This window comes from Aythya fuligula, chromosome 1, assembly GCF_009819795.1.
Source record: "Aythya fuligula isolate bAytFul2 chromosome 1, bAytFul2.pri, whole genome shotgun sequence".
NCBI classification, from domain to species: Eukaryota; Metazoa; Chordata; class Aves; order Anseriformes; family Anatidae; genus Aythya; species Aythya fuligula.
The window spans coordinates 187,886,415-187,906,198 of NC_045559.1; the positions used below are offsets into that span (position 1 = coordinate 187,886,415).

The 19,784-nt window shown below is 39.1% G+C and overlaps 1 protein-coding gene across 1 annotated transcript in view; it reads left to right on the forward strand.

Moving 5' to 3' along the window:
• Positions 1-353: 353 nt before the first annotated feature.
• The window catches only part of MICU2 (mitochondrial calcium uptake 2), a 149,963-nt gene continuing 130,532 nt past the window's right edge, over positions 354-19,784 (forward strand). The window contains exon 1 of the mRNA XM_032207372.1: positions 354-590. Coding sequence (XP_032063263.1) covers positions 354-590 — 237 coding nt within the window. The remainder of the gene's footprint in view (positions 591-19,784) is intronic.

Here is a 19,784-nt window from a genome sequence, read left to right on the forward strand (position 1 = left end):
GGTTCAGGTTGGAAATGAGGAGACATTTCTGCTCAGAAAGAGCAGGCAGGCACTGGGACGGGTTGCCCAGGGAGGTGGTGGAGTCACTGTCCCTGAGGGTGTTCAAGGAGAGGTTGGACGTGGTGCTTGGGGACATGGCTTAGTGGGTGACATTGGTGGTAGGGGATGGTTGGACCAGATGACCTTGGAGACCTTTCCCAACTATAACGTCCCTGTGACTCCACGTTTCCCCTCCACCACCACCCAGCCGGGCTCTCTGCGCCGGGGGGGTGCCCGGAGCCTTCCCCCTCCATCCCGCGGCCTCAGCCCGGCCGCCGCGCATGCGCCCCCGCGGCGGCGGAGCGGCCGCATCCATGTCGGCGGCCGGCTGGAAGATGGCGGCGTGGAGAGCGGCGCTGGCGGCGGCCGCCCGCGCTCCGCTCCGGGGGCGCCTCGCCGCGCTGCGGCCCGCCCGGAGCCAGCGGCGCCCGGCCGGCTGGAGGGGGGCCGCCGCCGCCGCCGTCCTGCTCGGGGGAGGCTCCTTGGCGGCGTGTTACGGCGGCTGGCGGGGGCGGCCGGGGGCGGGCGCCTTCCTCACCGTCCTGGCTCAGGTAAGGCGCCGGTCAGCCCCGCTCCGGGCAGCCCTCGCCGCTCGCCCCGGGGGCCGGGGGGAGGCCGGGGGGGCTGTGTGGGGAGCGGCCTGCGGGAGCCGAGTGCCGGCGGAGTGGGGGAGCCGCTGCCGTGGAGGGGTCAGGAGGGGCCCCCCGGCAGCTGTGTTTGGGCAGAGGTGCTCCTGCTTCGCGTGGTTCTCAATAATTTGGGTGTTTTCTGCGGTGGAAGCAAGCAGGGGGGGCCTGACAGCCCCGAGGGGTTCGTGTGGTGGTCGTGGGGATGTGGCCCGTGCTGAGCTGCCCGTCTGGTGGCAGCTTCCAGGGCTTGGCTTCGGGTCTGCGATGCCCAGCCTGAGCTTCAGGTGCTCTGAGGCATTAGCACGCTCCCCCCTTAACAAAGGACATTTCCCCAAAATGCCACTTCTATATTCCACCTGAAATACACACAGCAGGTGGGGTGATACCAGTGGGTACATTCAGAATCTGGGCGATGAACATTACAATGCCTTGGAGCATCAGTACTCGTGCAGAAGGTCAAGAACAGATGCTCGTTATTTACAAAACAATCACCACAAGTTCCAAAACACAGTCACGCTTCCTGCTGTTACTCATTTTGTGGAGTGAACTTTTTTCCATTCTTCCCTCAGATGGCTGTCGATTAAAGTTAGTGAGGCTTCCAAGATGGGAAGCCCTCGAAGCGATCTGGGCCAGCAGGTTAGCATGGGATGGGGTTAGGAGGTCAGTGTATGATTGCATTGCCATTCAGCTGCTTCCACCTAGGAAATTTTGGAAGAATTCCATGGTTTGTATGCTTTGAGATCCTATCTCTTAGCAAATATTGGTTGAACTGCAGGCAGGTAAATAGCGATCTTATTTATTCTCAAATCAAGAACAAGGAGTGTTTTTTTTTTATTATTATTTTTGATATTGCAGTCTTAGGTGTTGCACTGGAGGAAACTCCACTTTTTAAATAAGAATGCTTCTGAAATAGGTTAAGTGTCAGTCCTGACTTCTTGGACAGCGCATCTTAAAACTTTGGTTTTCTGTACGTGCTCCCAGCAAGAAAGGCAAATGTTATTGCAGTAGAATTCCTACTGGAAATGTGTCTTCTGCTGTAAACAGCCAGCAGAATAAGATGTTATATTTATTTATATTTATATTAGCTATGACATTTTTCAGCAGCATTGCGTTATGTTTAAAAAAAAATCCTGTCCTTGAGGCCTATTACCTATATGTATGGGACACTTGCATAAGTACACTGTATGTGGGTATATATAAAATGTGTTAATGCAGGAAGTAATTGCTTTTAAAGACTGCTGGGTTGAAGGGATATAGCTTTGGTGCTCATGTGTTCTTGGACTAGCTTCCAGGTAACACATGGACAGTCCAACGGGTACACTTTATAACTCTGTGGGGGGACGGAAAATCTACGGCTTCTTTAATCAATTCATTATTGGAGACAGTAAGTTGCTGGACTCTGCAAATGTTAAGGAGTTTATTCAATTTAAACTTTTTTGTTTCCTGATAAAAGAGTGTTGGACATCCCATCGTACTTGCAGACAAAAATTCTCTGTACATCTTGAGCTCTGTGTTGCTGCAATTAATGTAGTGACACTTCAAAAAAGTACTTCAGAACTGGCCATGCAGCGCATGGTGCTAAGGGCAGTAAATTGAAAGCAGAAGTGGCCTGTAAAATCCGTGAGGACAGGTTAATAGAACCAAAGCAGCAGGCTGCGTTTCTTTTAAGCAGTTTGGATGCTACCAGTGGCTTCTTACAGACAGAAATAAGAAACAATCAAAAGCACCGCAAAGTGTTGAAACGTGTCACCTTTATGTTATGTTTTGGAGCACTCTTTGTTTCAGAGTGCTTTTCAGAGCAGTCAGAGTGCTCTGAAACTCAGTGTTCAGAGCTTTTGCTTAAATTGAGATACATTTCTTATTCTACCAGTGGATGACCTGACTTTATATTATCCCTTTTCACTACAGTGGATCTCAGGCAGCTTGGCTTGAGATCTCAAGCTTTGCTTGAGATTAGGCTTGTAGACAATTATGTATTGTTAATGTTGCTGTAGGTTATGTAGGGGAATTGTGTGCAGGATAAATACTGGAAATTTTATAGATTAAGGCAAGTATTTGAAATTAAGCATCACAATTTTCATGAGCATTGTGGTAATAAAAGTATACGCAGTGGAAGTGTTTGTATTTCCCTCTCAAGTACCAGGCCTAGCATCTGCTCTTGAGACTGCTGAGCCCTTTAAGCTATGATGCTTCCCTGTTTTTCTTAGTAATACAGTCTTTACTGTTGAATCATAAGAATAAATCACTGCAAAATGGGTGGTAATTATTTAAGATGCCTGACAGAGTGAAGTTGACAAAGTGGCACTATTTCAGCATAATTTGAGGCACCGATTGAGTTCGTGTTCTTGTCCTGACAGTGAGATGTAACAACCATTAATAGCTTTATTGCAGTCAGTCTTCACTGTAAAAACTAAATAATTTGTTTAGTTTATGTAATTGAAATTGATAGCTATTTAGGTTTTCCTTTAGTGTCAATCAAACTAGTTTCCATCAAATTACTTAGAAGTTTTTCAGCTTTATGTGTGATTAATGTAGTTACTTTCATTCTCAATATTTGTTGATCTGTTGTTTAGAAAGGTACAGGGAATGTATTGGAATAAGTCCTTACAAATGAGAGTAAATCACTACTGTACAAAAATTTTAGAGCAAAATTAACATAATCTCTTCCTCCCTCCTCCCTCCAGTTTTTATAGATACCAGGCTCTAGTTCTATCTGTCCTTGTTATTTACCAGTGAAGCTCCATTGCGTGTCCTGGAACAGATACAGCCGGTGCTGGGATAATCTAGATCAGCTTTTCCAAATGAAGGGTGCCTTCATTCTGCCAGTGTGACTGAAAATGGTGATTATACTGAAGTTCACCAAACGTGTTTCTTCTAAACAACATGCCTGGGTCAGAAATGTACACACTACACTACACACTGTGGTGATACGTCATAAGTTGGTTTTCAGTAATTCCAGAACGATGAGTAATTGGGAACCCTGATCAGACTTGCGGTGTTGTCCCAGGTCTTGCAATTTCCAATCGTAAGGTGGTGTTACACATCCTACAGCTGCTGGAATCCTTTGCTTAAAACACACTGTTCATTGCAAGTCAGTTTGCAGTCGCTCAGGTTGTCCTTATCAGGGTCAAGAATCAAGTACAGGATTGCCACAGGGCGTGCAAGTGGATTTGGGATAGCAGGCATCAGGAAACTGTACCATCAAGCCTGGGAACTTGCCAAGGGACCGTAGCTTCGACCTCATGCACACACATGTTGCAGATGATAAGAGAGCTCTGAGAAGCACCAAGCTGCCACAGGCAGTGTCTCCTACCCCTGCTGAGTTTATTTACTGATGTGTTTAGTCACCGGTTTCAGAAAGAAGAATACAATTTGATCCACCCTCTGTAGAGTGTTGCATTTTGTGCTGAGTCTGAGTCACTCTTTCCAACAGAGGCTGAGTAAAGTTGTTACTGGTGTGTATATATATAATAACAACGTGTGGAAGTCCTGTCTGTTTGGTACTGATAAAGGTGATGTTGTTGCAGCATTCTTTTCCAAGAACCAGGGGAGCATTACTTGGTAGTTACATTTTTGATCCAGCTTCCCTGAGCTAAGTGGAAAACACAACTTGACCTCCAGAGGTCCCTTCCAACCTCAACCATTCTGCAAACTTAATAACAGTTCTTGCTACTGGTCTCTGTTACATCATTATAGCCTAGTTCTCTTCATCTTCCCCCTTTTTTTTTTTTTTTTTTTTTTTTGTGTGTCATATCAGCGATGTGCTATGATTCTTCCAGATAAGAAGAAACTCAGTTCCTGTTGTAGAGGTCTTAAATACATAAATTGTATTTGATCATGCATTTGATCTTAACATTTTCAGTTAAGATAATCCTACTCTTTCACAATGGATAACAAACCACTTGTGCTTTTTTAGTGTCTGATATTAATTAAATATTTATTTTATTTTAAAATGTGTTTTTTTTGTTTGTTTTTTGAAGGAGAAAATAGCCTTTTTGTGTTTGAAAGTGGAAGGGTGGGGAAGAAGTCCGGGAATCTCTTTTTGGATTATGTTAAACTGCGTGGAGTGTTTCACCCTTTTCCAGTTTTCTAATGTTAGCGATTCTTAACACAGCCAAAGATAGGCACACACAGGAGTGGTGACTGTGTGGCCATTTCATGAAAACTGTTACTCCAAACAGCTGTGAGTAAAATACTTTTTCTGATTAACATTGGAGCTTTAGTTCATTTTCTTGGGCTATGTATGTAACCACCACTAAAATGTATTTTGGAGCTATTGCCCAACACTGTTTGAATGAATAATGCAGAATACCGTAAAGGATACCCTGAACACCAGTTTTTGTTCAGGGATCTGGCACAACGGTAAAGGCAAAATAATCCTCTGGAGGACGTCTTCACAAATCCTGGCTGATAGAGAGCTCAAAGTGCTAGTTCATAAGATAATCTAGGGAGAGTGCTGCACTTAAATGTAACTCAAAAGTTTATCAGGGTTGCAGGAGAAGTCTTTGGGCTTCCAGACATGGAATCTGATAAAGATGGTTTTAATAGTTCAGAGAGCAGACTGTTGGTCACACATTGAGTGCTGGGATGGATTTGTTTCAAACAGGTTCTAGTACATTGTGCATGGTTTTCATCTGGGTAAAAATTTCAATCCTGATCAATAGATGATTCACTAACTAATGTCAGCTATGCATATGTTACCTTTTTAGCTTATTTTCACTTGATTGGTAACTTCTGGTGCAGGCATGAGTTTGGTATTACATTCTTGGTGTCACTGCCCCTCATTATGTGCTACCAAAACAAATGACATCAGTTGCATGCATGTCAAAAGCAGCTTTTTGTTTAAATTGTTTGAAGCAATTTCTTTAGAGCAGTGGAAGGAAGATTTGAATAGCTCTGGGATTCTGATATTTTTGCATATCCCATGTATCCTGGACCACTTCATGACTTATGTTACACTTACACAACTTTTAGCTCACATTTCCTCCCTTTTATTTATTTTAATATAGATTATATCTAGGAAGGTAGAATGCATATTAACTGCATGTAGAAGGTTTTCACTGTTGGCAGATAGGATGTATGTGTGTGGCATTTGAATTCAGTCACCAAATATTAAAATATATATATATATTTTTTTTCTACAAACCATTGTTTAATCTATACTTCACATGTAAGTGCGTTAAACTGAGACTTGTTGGCAAATCTTGTTAGAGTGGGAATTTTTGTGGGGGTTCCTGTGCAATCTGTTCTAAAAGCCTGGTTCATGCTAAGGAAGAACATTGCTGTTAAGATGAGGTGTCTCGATAAATATAGAAGTCTGGATAAAATTGCATAAGGATTTGTAGTGATGTATGGAATTGCCCGGAGGAATCTGGTTCTAAAATAAATCTGGTAAGAATATGTACAGCCTAATCTGAAAAATAGACAAGAAGATTCTTGTGCTTACTCTGTCATAAAAATAATAATAATAAAAAAAAAAGCCAGCTTTTGTTTGATCAAAAATCCTAGAATAATTTTTGTGTTTTAAGTAATAATTTCAAAGCATTTGCCTTTGAGTCTTTATTCTGTTAGAGTTCAAGAAGTGTTTGGACAACACTCTCAGACACATGGTCTGATTTTTAGGTGGTCCTTTGGGGGACCCAGGAGCTGGACTCGATGATCCCTGTGGGTCCCTTCCAGCTTGGATATTCTATGATTCTATGAAATTAATTGCGAATGCAAATGTAACAGCACATCGAGGATGCTCACAAAAGAATAATTAAGCAAGTATAAAATACAAGTCCACAGTGAACGCTTTAACAGGCTTTGGAAATGTAATGCAAATGTTTTTAATCCACATCAGGCACGCTGAGAGCTTGCAGGCCTCAGAGAAGCCTCGTGCAGACCTGACCACACGGCCGTACGGCTGATGCTTAAAATCTGCCTGGTGAAACAAGGCCATATAAAAACCACTAAAATCACAATTACTGTTGTGGGCTGGAGCCACTTTAAGTAAGGCTTATGCTTTTTTCATTACTTTTTGTTTTTTCCTGCTTTACCTTGTCCGTCCCACACCATGCTGGGCTTGGGTTTTCCTGCTGCTGATGGTTTGATTCAAGGTCTTTCAAAGCTCTCACGTTTCTTGACAGCAGTGCTCAGTGCTGGGAAGGCTTTTTCTTGGTGAGTAGTGAGGCAGTGTTCTTGTCAGCATTGGTAGCATCCTTCTACGAGCTTCCTATTTTACTTTGATGTGTCTTTCCTGCTATACTTACTATCTCAATAAATATGACAAAGCATGATGATCATGACAAGGCAGTTAAACATCGTAGGTAAACACACTGAACACTTCCTAATTTTGAAAGGAAATGGGAAGTCAATTTGTCATTTCATTCCTGGGATACTCAGTGACTACATAAAACATTTTAACACAACTCATGCATCCGCCTTCTAACTCTGGTGTGTCATGTCAATATACTCTCTTTTTTTTGTTTTGTTTTGTTTTGTTTTCTTGCCAGTGCATCTAGAAGTAAACGGAAGTACTTGGGTTGAGTCTGTGCACGAAAATAAATACCTTAACAACAGTGTTGCTTCCTAGTTCATCCAGGAGTAAATTAGAGTTAATAGTCCCAAATATTATGACAATGATGTGTTCAAAAACTCATTTTAAAACACCATTCCTGCAATAATTAAGCATCAATAAATCTATGAATCTCATCCACAGGAAGAGCTTTTTAGAATTGGATTAACAGCTCAGCCTTCCCTAATCTTTTTTTTTTCTTTCCCTTCCCTGAAAGATCCTTCAGTCTTTCCGAGCTGTTCCTCTTGTGCAGCCAAACAGGGTAACCTTAGCTACCTCTTGTTTAATTCTGTATTTCACTGTGTTGTGGAAATACTGTGTGTATCAGGTATCCACTAAGCGGTCTAAATCAATAACGGAGATATTAAATATATCACAAACATCATTCTCTGCATTAGTGACATACAGACATTGTCATGTTGTGTGCCCAAAATAGAATGTAGTATAGGGAGTATGGAATCTGTAGGGCCATGATGTTATAATTAATTATAGACTTAGATGTTGCTTATGGATATACATTTGTTTCACAACTTTAAATATACGGTATCCATTTCAGCCTTTTGAATGTGAGATATTTATATCCTGAAGTTTTTGGCTTTGAAAATATTTACATTTATTCCCTTCTCTGTGTGCACAGAGATTCTTTGTACAGGTGTCTTCATTGATACTAAAACAACATGATGTCAAATGTAATCTTAGGGGTCGAGGTTAAAATTTAACTATCTTTCATCCGATCTGTCACCTTCTACTTAGATTTGCTCCGGCTGTATGACTTGAGTAATTAAGCAAAATTTAACTAGCATTCTCTAGGCACTTTGATACATGTGGACATTTGAAATTGCATGGTTTTGTTGTGGTTTTAGCTATTATTTTGATTTTGGTGTAATGAAAGGTTAATGCTACAGGTTGAAAGTCATTAGCTGTTTATGCTAGTGGACAAACACGAACTAGTAAGAAAATAGTTTGACTGCAAGTTAAGAATACTATTCTGGATAGAAATAATTATACAAAAGAATCTGATTTTTAACAAATACCCCAGGAGGAAACCAATATTTATTTATTGGGAATACTAGACCTATCTTATGTTATAATATTTCTTTTTTATCTCCTTTCTTAGATGGAAGATGTATCTGAAAGGATGGTGTTTCTAAGAACTTTGAACAGGCAGAGTGATAAGTAGCCTTTTTTTTTTTTTTTTTTTTTGTAAAAAATGATCATATGTGTCCAAACAATAGTATCAATTCTGTTATTATGTTTGCAGGATGAGCTATAGAGCTCTGTATTACACTTCCTTGTAGATTTTTGTCTACAGGCACAGTAGCTGGCTAAATCTGACTATTCCCAGTAAGTGAGTTAGCATTTTGCAGCACAAGGTAACCAGAAGTAGCTCTGAATCTACATTAATTTGTGCTGTGGGGAAAGTCTCACAGATTTCACTGGTGACAGCTGTGACAGTAGCATTAGGGCTGTTAACGTTAAGTACATCTGCTTATTTCCTGCATTGGGTGCTTCCAGGTCACTCAGTGTGGGTACCTTGTAATGTCTAATTTATTTATTTTTTCTATGGTTCTTTGAATGATGTTACTTTACTTAACATAAGTAGGCTTAATTTAGTTTAAAAATATTCCACAAAGACACCAACTAAAGAAATCATCAGAATTAATGACAGCAAATGGTGTGAAATGCTCATTCAGAACACGTACAGTGGGCTCTGTCTCCTTACTGTCGCTTCTGACCGTTGTTACTACTCTGTGGGCCAAAGGACAAGAGAATAGTCCTGTCAGCTTTAAACACCAGCCAGCATTTAAATTAGTTCCTCAAGTCCCATTCAGCGTAGGAGAAATTTCGAGAGTGACTGTCTTGCGGTGATGGAGTCTATAAAAAGCAGTTGTAGCAGATGTAGCTAATAAATACTGTCTTATCAGCACTGAACCCTTCCCTGCTCCTGTGCCAAATCAGCAGGAAAACTCCTTCATCTGCCTCCAAAAACTGCAGACTAACTCTAGCGTAAATGAAAATTTTATATGAACTGAAGGAAATCAGTGTTTCCAGAAATCATTTTTTTCTGAATCTTTCTTTTAAAAGTAGACTTTTACTTGAATAAGACCTATTATTGGAGATACTGCCATATTAATAATATATTAATGAATTATAATGCAATATTAAAATACAATACACTTATACACATATAGCTTTATATGTACTTATAAATATAAAGTTACATTTTATGCATACATTTCTAAGGAATGTCTAAGGGTGTCATGCATATGTATAAGATGCACATAAAATACTCACTATGCAAATACAAGACTAAGAAAATAAACTTAATGGTATGATAATGTTGAAGTTTTATGGGTTTTATTTTGAAAGTTTCTGGTCTAATTTACCAGCTATGCCCAGAATAGGAAGGCTGGATTCTGCCTGAAGTTCAGCTGAAGGCTGCTCATGGTGACTGCTCACTGCTGAGTCAGGCCTGGCTTTGAAACTTGTGTTGTGTGTATGCTGCTGTGCAGCTTTGTTGAAGAGAAATTAGGAAAGGTCTGTGTTGCCATATTGCTCTGATGATACAACATGGTAACAGTGTTATATTCTTTCAGGGATTTGCCAAAATGAACTTTATTTTTCAGTGCAAAAGTCTTATGGGTTACACACTGAGCACATTGCTTGACTGTTGCTTCTCCTTTTCCAAAGCTTTGGAGGTTAGAAGACACCAGAGCTGAATGCTGCAATAGACAGAAGAGTGGCTTAGGGCTGCAGCACAACCCCTGTAACAGTTCCCTCTGGATTTGTTTGTGAAGCAGCTCTGGATTTACCTGGTAATCTGTCTTTTTTTTTTTTTTTTTTCTTGGATATGTGAGTCAAAATGATGCTAAGATGCTGCATTTTACTATTACTTCATAACCTCATAGTGTCTGTATTTAAAGTAACAGTGGTGTCAGTAGCCTGAAATTGTCACAGAGGGAAATGTTTTCCCTTGCTCATTTGACTGAGGAGATAGCATTATTAGACTGTGGTTCTTGTTGAAGAATGCAATAAAGCTGGTTGATAAAACATCTGGCAACCCTTTGTACCGAAGAAGATGCTTGATGGCCTTAGGAATATGGAGTACTTGGGAATAAGTCGAAAAGGACAGGCTTTTGCTGAAGATGTGAATCAGTCGGAATAAACACTAGTCTCCAAAATAAAATACAAAGTGGGAAAAAAAAGAACATTAACATACAAAAGTAACAATACCAAAGCATTTATCAGTTTAAAACCTGGGTTTCCCAGAGCAATTCAGATACTTTTATCTAATGTAAAGCATTATTATAAAATCTATATTTTCTTTGTAGGGAACAAATGAGGGAAATTAATACATTGTTTAGTTGTTCACATTTGATGTACTTCTGTTTTTAATGCATAACTGTTCTTCACGAGATCCATCTTCACTTAGGAGTAGCTTATTGTTTTTTGCAGTGAGTTGTGTCTGCAATAGAACATCCTGGGCAGTTAATAAATTAATAAATTTTGATGCTAACTTGCATGCATCAGAGAACATAAACAATTGTTTCAGTACTTCAGACAAGTGCAAGATCTGGTTTGTCTTCATGAAATGTCTGTGTCACTAATGTAATTTAGAGGAAGACCTTATAAAAATGCAGTTACAGCAGCTACTTTAAAAATGTGGACAAGTTCTAATATAATGTTTTCAGTGGAAGAAATGCAATCTTTCATATTCTGATTCTGTGGTTAGGCCTGGGAGGTTTGTAAGCACGTGAGAAACAACTGAGTAATGGAAATAGAGCTTCTTAAACAAGATGCAGATTTATTCTATTTGTGCTCAGCTGGGTGAGCCCTACAATGTGCAGATACTTTTCTTGTGCTGTGACTTACTTGGTCTGAAATTATTTTCTTAGCCATACACCAAATTATCTGGCAGTGCATGCTGCTATTTTTTCCTTACTTAAGCGACAATTTTTTAAGCTCTGGAAACTTTTCTCATTTAAATTGGATATAGCTGGACCTTCCCATATGAAAGCTTCTCAGCAAAACCTTAAAATATGTTGAGACTAATCTACAAGAGCTAAACATGCTCTATGTTGTGGTTCAAATAAACATTTTAATTTGCCAAAGTAAACAATTTTCTGTATTATAACAGAGCTGGAGTTCTGTGTAGCTTGCTTGGTTCATGCATGTGTGTGTATTGCTGCTGCAATACCTTCTGAGGAAAAATAATTGTTCCCTTTTTTCACATAGAGCTGTAGTTAAGCACTTCCATAAATAAATTTGTGCTTATCTTAAGCTTTCTCCAGCGACTTTGTTGAAAAGAGTGCTAAAGACTAAGGTCTTTAGCTAAATACATTTAGGCTGCGAGCTATGGGAAGGACTCATCATCAAGAACAAAAATGGCAAAATCTAAAGCAACTCTTATGCTTCTGGATTAAAATTAATTAATTAAACTTTAAATTAATTTAAACTAATTTTCAACTCAGCTGAAGAACCATCATGGACAGTAAGCAGTGTAACGTATATAAAATTGCTTTTCCTAGAACACAGTGTTTTCTGTTATTGTGAATATGCCTGTTGTATGGAATGTTCCTACTCAATCTTCCAGAAAAACATCGTAGGAAATTGCTGACATACTTTTTTCCCAGCTGCTGTTAAATTTGGAGAACTGACAATGTCATATTGCCAAATGGTGTTGCATTGTTTAATTTTAAGATTCATGTTCTTACTTCTCTTCAGCCTCAAAAGTGTAAAATACAAAGGAAAATACAAAAATTTCGGTGCACTGAAATTTTTATGTGCTAATTGAGCAGAGTTTGTATAGCACTATACAGTTGATTCTTTATGTGAACACTTCTGTAAAAAATAATGTGGTTTCATCTGTGAAAATGCCATCTGTTTGCTGTATGTTTATCATCAGTACCTCATTTCAGTGTTTGGGATGAAGAGGTCCCTGGACAGTACTACTTCTTGAAATGACAGTGATGCGTTCAAGATGTATTGTCAGCAGTAGTGAATTGTAGTCAGATTCCTTGCTGTAAAACTCTTAGAGCAGTATATAATGTTACACTACTGATATCTTTTCCTTCACACTGTATACTTACTCCTAGTGGTAGCATTTCCAGTCTTTCCGAATAGTGATACAAACAGCACAGAGTGCTTATACCAAGTGCTATCGCATGGTTGACTCATCTGGGGGGGGATTTCTGAGAGTGTAGATGTCAGCCTGATGGCACATCTATTTCACTTCTTCATGCCCTATCTGCTAGTTAACTTGATCTTTCTGGGGGTCTGGGAGCTTTCCCTGCAGGACTCTTTCCTCATAGAAGGCTCTACAGGATGCAGTTGTGCAGAGGGTCCTGGGTCCTCTCTTCTTCACGCAGCCTGTGACTTGGGTAGCTCTCCCGGCAGCACTTCAAGGACCAGCAGCCTCCGCACCTTGAACTGCCCTACACTGTCACTTTCCAGGAGGGAAGGAGCTTGCTTCTACTCCCTTCATTGCTTTGTTGCTGAAGCAATGGGTTTAGCTCTGAATACAGAATTAGAAGGTGGAGGGTAATGTGAGGTAGAGTGGCTCTCGGGTCAGACAACGTAGGGCTTAAATTCTGGTTGTGGTGTACAGGCCCTTCTGTGTAGTTCAGTAGAGTTCCCGATTGTGTATCACCTCTATAAATTCATGTTGTGGACATCTGTTTCTAGCCACTGGAAATATCCAGTTGATCTACTAGACCAGCAAAAGTGGATTCAGAAGTTGTTTGCAGTTCTTTGAAGTGCATTATGCTTCATGCATAATGTTTCTTGTCATCCTGGAGGCCATACCTGGGCTGTTATTTTGCCTCTTCAGGACTGGAGATTGTCATGTTTCCCATCACTTCATGTTTGAGGGACACTCCCAGCCATTTAGTGTCCCTATGAATGTGTTTGGCAAAACAAAGTTGATAGAGGCAATATCCTTTATCAGACCAGATGCTGTAACTGGGACGATTCCATAAGTTTTTGGTCATCGCACAAGTCCTTAGCTCTGAAGTAAAAGCAAATTTAAAAGCTGAGCAAAAGTTGAGGAAAGATTGCTCTGCTAGTACTTCAGAAACTGTAAAATGCGCCTTCTCTGTCAGCAAACCTTGAATCACAGAATCACAGAATTTTCTAGGTTGGAAGAGACCTCAAGATCATCGAGTCCAACCTCTGACCTAACGCTAACAGTCCCCACTAAACCATTTCCCTAAGCTCTACATCTAAACGTCTTTTGAAGACTTCCAGGGATGGTGACTCCACCACTTCCCTGGGCAGCCTGTTCCAATGCCTCACAACCCTTTCAGTAAAGAAGTTCTTCCTAACATCTAACCTAAAACTCCCCTGGCTCAACTTAAGCCCATTCCCCCTCGTCCTGTCACCAGGCATGTGGGAGAACAGACCAACCCCCACCTCGCTACAGCCTCCCTTGAGGTACCCATAGAGAGCGATAAGGTCGCCCCTGAGCCTCCTCTTCTCCAGGCTGAACAAGCCCAGCTCCCTCAGCCGCTCCTCTGCGGCTGAGGAGCTTACTGGTGAGGAGTAGACAGCTGAGGAGTTACTGGTAGTGATCAGCTTGTGTTCAGGTAGTCATGACACAGTAGGGATGTGCTTTTGATTGTGAATAGGGCGTGGGCCCTGGAGCTCGTACTTTGCAAGGAGCAAAGTCCATGAATAGTTTCTTAAGAATGTGAAGATAGCATGCTTGCAGCACTCATGCCCATACCTCGGTTGAATATTTTTTGTATTCAGATATTTTGCTGAATGCAACAAACTTCAGTTATAGACAGCTCCAAAAAGCCTATTCTGTCTTTGCAGGAAAAATATCCTTTATTCTGTTTTTGTACTGCAGTCTTTCTACTTAATGTAATACCTTTTATAGTAAGGGAAGCAAGAAGAGAAAGCGGCTCTAGTGTCCTCCAGAGTTTGTTCTGCTGTATTTTTGGAGCTAATGTATGCACTGAGTAAAGTATCCTGTGTTATTGGCATGCAATAAGTACATAAAATAGCATAATTTAACTTTCCATTAGATATAAAACAAGTGTTCATGAAATGTCTGACAAAGAAATTAAATTCCTGATATATATATATAAAATTATTAGCAATTTACCTACCACATATCCAACCTATTACAATGCTTTGACTAGAGACTAAGTTGAGCTTTGTGGTGTGGTGATGTAGTGGTCATAAATGTTCAGCAATCATAAATCATGCCTTAAGATTGGACTGCCCAAAAACGTAAGGTTTTTATTTAAGATCGTGTGGTTATTTTTATTGGTTTTGAACCTCCAGGGTTGACACTTCCTAACTGTAAAGGCTAGAAGTTTTTCAGGGAAGTTAAGCTACTTTCTCAGTGTTGTGAACAGTAATACAGCTTTAATAAAATTGAATGTTTTGTTAATATTCTTGATGAAACTAAGTGGTAGGTTCAATATATACATGTATATGTACTTTTAGATTTGAGAATGAAGAGTAGTAAGAGTCTTAATGAGTTCTTTGGTGGCATTTGTTAAATCACAAGGTGAGAAACATCTGTTATTGAAGTGCCAAGTTGCAGTACTCACCACCATGCAAAAACAAGCTTTTAAGAACAGAAAAATGGCTGCAAAAACTGATGACTGCTTTCAACTTGTCGAATTCCTAGTTGGTCATCTATTTAATGTGCTGTCTCCTTTCCATGTAAGTTTCTTCCATATGGCTTACTTTCTTCATTTAAACTGAGGGCTAGTGACCCTCAGTTCCTCCAGATGGAAAGAGGGAAAGGATTACTTCCCACACAGAAGAAACTTGAGAAAATTGTAAGTTTGAAGGAGAAAAAAAAGGGGAGGGGGGGTCACTAGCAGCCTAGTGTTAAAAGTAACAAGGCCACACTTGATCATAACAATAACTATACTGAGAAATCCTGGATATCAATATTTGCCTACAAAAAGCTTCTGATTTTCCGATTTTCCTGTAGTAGTAAGGTTGCTGGAGAACTGGCAGTTCTGTTTGGGGTTTGGGTTTTTGTTATTCTTTTTGTTGTTGAAAAATAAGGAGGTTGTTGTAATCTACACAACTTCAGAAGATTTCTCCTGTCTAAAATAATAACGAAGAGAGATCATTTTGTGAGAACAAGGAAAACCTTAAGATTGAGGTATGGAATATCTAGGTTCAAATCCATGCTCCAGACAGAGCACAACACAAGTAAGCATCTTACCACCCATGTTACTACATGTTCTAGGATGATCTTTTTAAGTTGAACAACAATAAAAAAAAAATTCTGGGAAGTGCTGAAACTGTGATCTTTCTTTCCAGCCAGTCCAGAAAGTTCAAGGCTTAAAACCAGACTTGTATTCAGACCAGTTTATTAAAAAGAAAAAGCTTTCTGGAGATTTGTCTTTTTTATTTATTTTTAAGTAAAATTATTTAGGTTGTCATGGTATTACTATGTGTGTTAAAACATGATTCCTGTAGGTCCAGAGTGAAAGATAGGCATATAGTTTCAAACATGTACTATTTCTCAGCTAGATTTGGATATAACTGGATAAAGAAAAAAAAAATAATAAAGGAAATGTATCATGAGCTTCTCTATACCCTATCAGTTTGCAAAGAACTTCTCAAGAAAGACTGTGTTCAGAAACAGAAAGAGTCAACATAATTGTTTTTATGGACCATTAAAAAGGTTCACACACAGATAACTTCATGTGAAAGTACAGTACTGTAACTCATGTAAGCATCTGTGTGAACTATATCATTACTTCAATTTGCCTGGTTTTTTACAATACAGTGTTAGATTAGAGGTGAAAAGATAACACAATAATTTACAAAGTGCTAAACTGGGTTTAAAATCCTCCTTAATGGTATAGCCTGAAGTATGTATCTCAGTTGTGTTAAAGATACTCAAGTTAAAAATAAAGGGGAGGAGGAAAGGCATATCTGTGGTGTCACCGAGGCATGTGGTAAGTTGATGTATAAAGGGAACGTAATGGATCTGCTTGGATTCCAGCCAATGTTGCTGGACACAGGCATTCAGCGAGGCACATTCCGGGGCATTAAGTGCAATCCCTTCCCGAAGCGTGGTGAGCCTTCTGTGTAATTCATCTTCCCTGCAGTCCACTCCGCCAGGGGCTGGACACGCGGCTTAGCTGATTTCATTACCACTGCAACTTCTGTGCAGTCACTTCTTCAATTCAAGGCAGCATTCAACTTCTAAACACTTACAAATGGGTTAGCTCTATTTGAATACACTATATTCACTTTAAACTTGGTCTTAACTGGAGTAAGGTACTTGAATCTTGTTTCTGCTCTACATTGTGAACAAATTATTGGAAGAAGATAGCTTTTCAATTGTATTTTTAATTTATAAATGCTGTTAGTTTTAGCATGCAAAAATTAAAGGTAGTGGGCTTTCTTTCTATATACTGTGTCATGTTAGCAGCTTACTCTGATACTGTGACTTTGCTACCTTGTATAGGGGAAAAACGTGGTGCATTTTAGTGAGCACAAAGAGAAGGAAAGAGGAATCCATCAGTGGAAGCCATCAGTGAATTGCAACAGTAAGTGAAGTGCTGCAGTAGAACTTACCCTCTAAAGGTGTCCGAGATGGAAGTTTTCCTCCTCCAGACTTGAAGAAGCAACACTCCCATTTTCCCTACCAGCCTAATTATCCAATTATTTCCATTTTCTTAGTCATCTAAAGTGAATATGAATTAAGCGTACATCCTCCTGTTGTGTCTCTTGAAATAAAAACCTTACAGACATTCAGAATTGTGTTAAGTTTCTTTTGTGAACCACCTGCAGACTTAGTTTGGTGTCATCTCATACCGGGAGGTTTGGGTGCTATCAGGTCGTGTGAGGCTGGAGAGGAAGCAGAGCTGTGCTGACACCAGAAGGGTTGCCTGCCTGCTCCATCCTATCCCCTCGAAAGGGTGGGTTACCTCTGATTGCCTCATGACAAACAAATAACATTTATTGAAATGAATACCCCCAAAGTCATCTTTGACTACCAGGATAATTTGGCTACTTATTTTACAGGGTGGCCAGAGCAAGTGTGAATGTATAGACTGTAGCTTTGTTGTTTCAATATGTGTAACCCATTTATAGAAAAGAAATGTTATAAAAGCATTTAACAAAACTATAAACGTTTATAATATTATAGCTTTTACTATCAACTCATCATGCTAACAGCTATGATTACTGTTCTTTGTTAATTAAAAGCTGTTTTGTTACAAAAAGCTTCAGATAAATATTTAATGTCAAGCTGGGCTGAAATTAATCTAAAAGATATTAATGTGCCCGCAGTATCTGTGACCTGCACTTCGTTGTGACATTGTGCTTCCAAAATATAAAATGACCTGCATTTCTAGCATATGAATGTTTATATTCACCTTTTAAGAGCTTAATGTCCCAAATCTAATTTTAAAATAGCTTTTTTTTTCTGATGTGCTGACAGCAATTAATCGTTATTCAAAGATAATACTATTGCAAGCTAAGCTTGTTAAATTAAACTGCTTGATTTACCTTTCATTTCTTCTGCCTCCTTAGAGAATCTTCCTAGTTCAGTGCTGCATGATATTTTCTCTAGTTGTGCATGTGAAGAACTGTAGTCACTGGAGCTTGGAGAGTACATAGGCAGGGGTGGTATTTTTCTTTAGCATTAGGAGCAGAGGGCACTAAAGTCTCTTCTTTGTTCCCTCTACCTTGCTTTAAAAAAAAAAAAAAAAAAAAAAAGCAAAAGTCCAAAAAAATCATTTAATGCTGTCATTTCATATTCTCCATACTTCTGGAACAAAGCTATTTAAGCCTGCAACCTAAATAGCTGTTCACAGCTGCTGCCAGCTTATACCCTGGTGCTAGTTAGAGCTACTCACCATAGTGCTGGAGAGACTTCTTTTAAATATAGTATTTTGACAAACTTTTAACGCTTTGTTCCTTGGTTAGATCCCTTGTCTAAGCCTCTTTGTATTTCACACATTGAGGAGAACTGATGTTAAGCTCATCTCTGTTAAATGTGGCGAGCCGTAATCACTTAATGAGAAACAATTTTTAAGAACAAATAGAGCTAATTCAACACTACTAGTATGACATTGCATAAAATGTTCTTTGCGCAAGTCAGTCTGTTTTCCAAACAGTGCAGTCATGTTTGGTTTTGGCAAGGTCCTCTGGTTCTACACTGCCGTTGTAGCTGAGGTACTCTGTACCAGCTTTTTAACTACGCTTTTCCAGTAGCTCTTCCTGAGCATTTAGAGCGTTTCTAAAGAGAAAATACAAAGTTAAACCAAAGGCAGTTACTTTTGTATTGGGAAAAATATTTGTAACATTCAGAAATGACTTTTCTTCTCAATTCATATCTATTTGTTCCACAATCCTATTAAAGTAAAGGTAAGAAAATAAATGTCTGGATCTTAATGTTGGTGCTCGTGTGTAGAGTATGAAAGTGGCCCCCTGAAAATTTTGACCTACTCTACTGGTCTCACTTCCTAGCTAAGGATTTTCTAATTCTTTCTTCCAGTTCACTCTTATGTTGCCTTCTTCTTGACTTTAAGAAGCATCACCGGCCACCGTGGCTTCCTGCTTTGAGTTTCCAGTCTCTCTCTGTTTTGATTTTTTTTTTTTTTTTTTTTTTTGAGGAAGAGTGAAGAGAAAAATAAGAAGTTAGAAAGAATGAAATTTTCTCTTTCTGCATAAAATAGTATAGCTTAGTATTATTTTAAAGAACAAAAATATGTTGTCCACGTTTTAACCAAAGCAATTAACTTTTTAAAAATTATTGCTACTAATTTGCATCAATATCATTGTACCAAACAAATTGTACCACTGTGGGATATTTACCACTCTGAAAGTCTGCAGCATCACAGACTTCAAACTTCTTTTATACCAGAATGGATGACAAGAATTTGAGTATCTAAGTAGCATATAGGTGCAAAATATTCAAAATAAATAGTAAGAAATATGCAGAAAATGTTAATTGGAAAGGAATGGCAATTTTTAAGAGTTCATGTTGACATGGAACGGAATTATACACATTCTGTTTAGTGGACTTCTGTAACACATTAGATTTTTTTAGCTGCTGTATTAAAGATGGCTTGGGCTTCCCTCAGTGGAAGCTTTAATGACTAGCTTGAAGCCATTTTCTTTTAAGGAATTAATATTTAGACATAACATTAGCCATGGAGGTAATTAGAATAATTAATGAATAAAATTGCAAGGACTGTAATTTGCATTGCCTAATATCGACTTTTATAGCTTTCTTTAAAGGTTTTTGCTAATTAAAATGTTAAATTGGTTTAATTTCAAGAACAGGATATGGGAAAAAGCATTGTGTTAGTTTCTTTGTGGGCTGCATTGGACTTGATGCTTAATTGAAATCAAGCTTGGTTTAATAATTCACTCTTTTCTCTAAGCACATACATTGATTCAAAAAAATAATAATAGAGATTTTAAAATCGCAATTTTTAAAAAAAAATCTGAAATTTAAGTGTATTTTCCAGTTGGATTTGCTTGTTTTTACAAGGATTAAATATTTCACCTTATAATGAGTGTTGGTGGTGTGAGAGGGAGATGGGCTTCTAGATGGGCCTTTC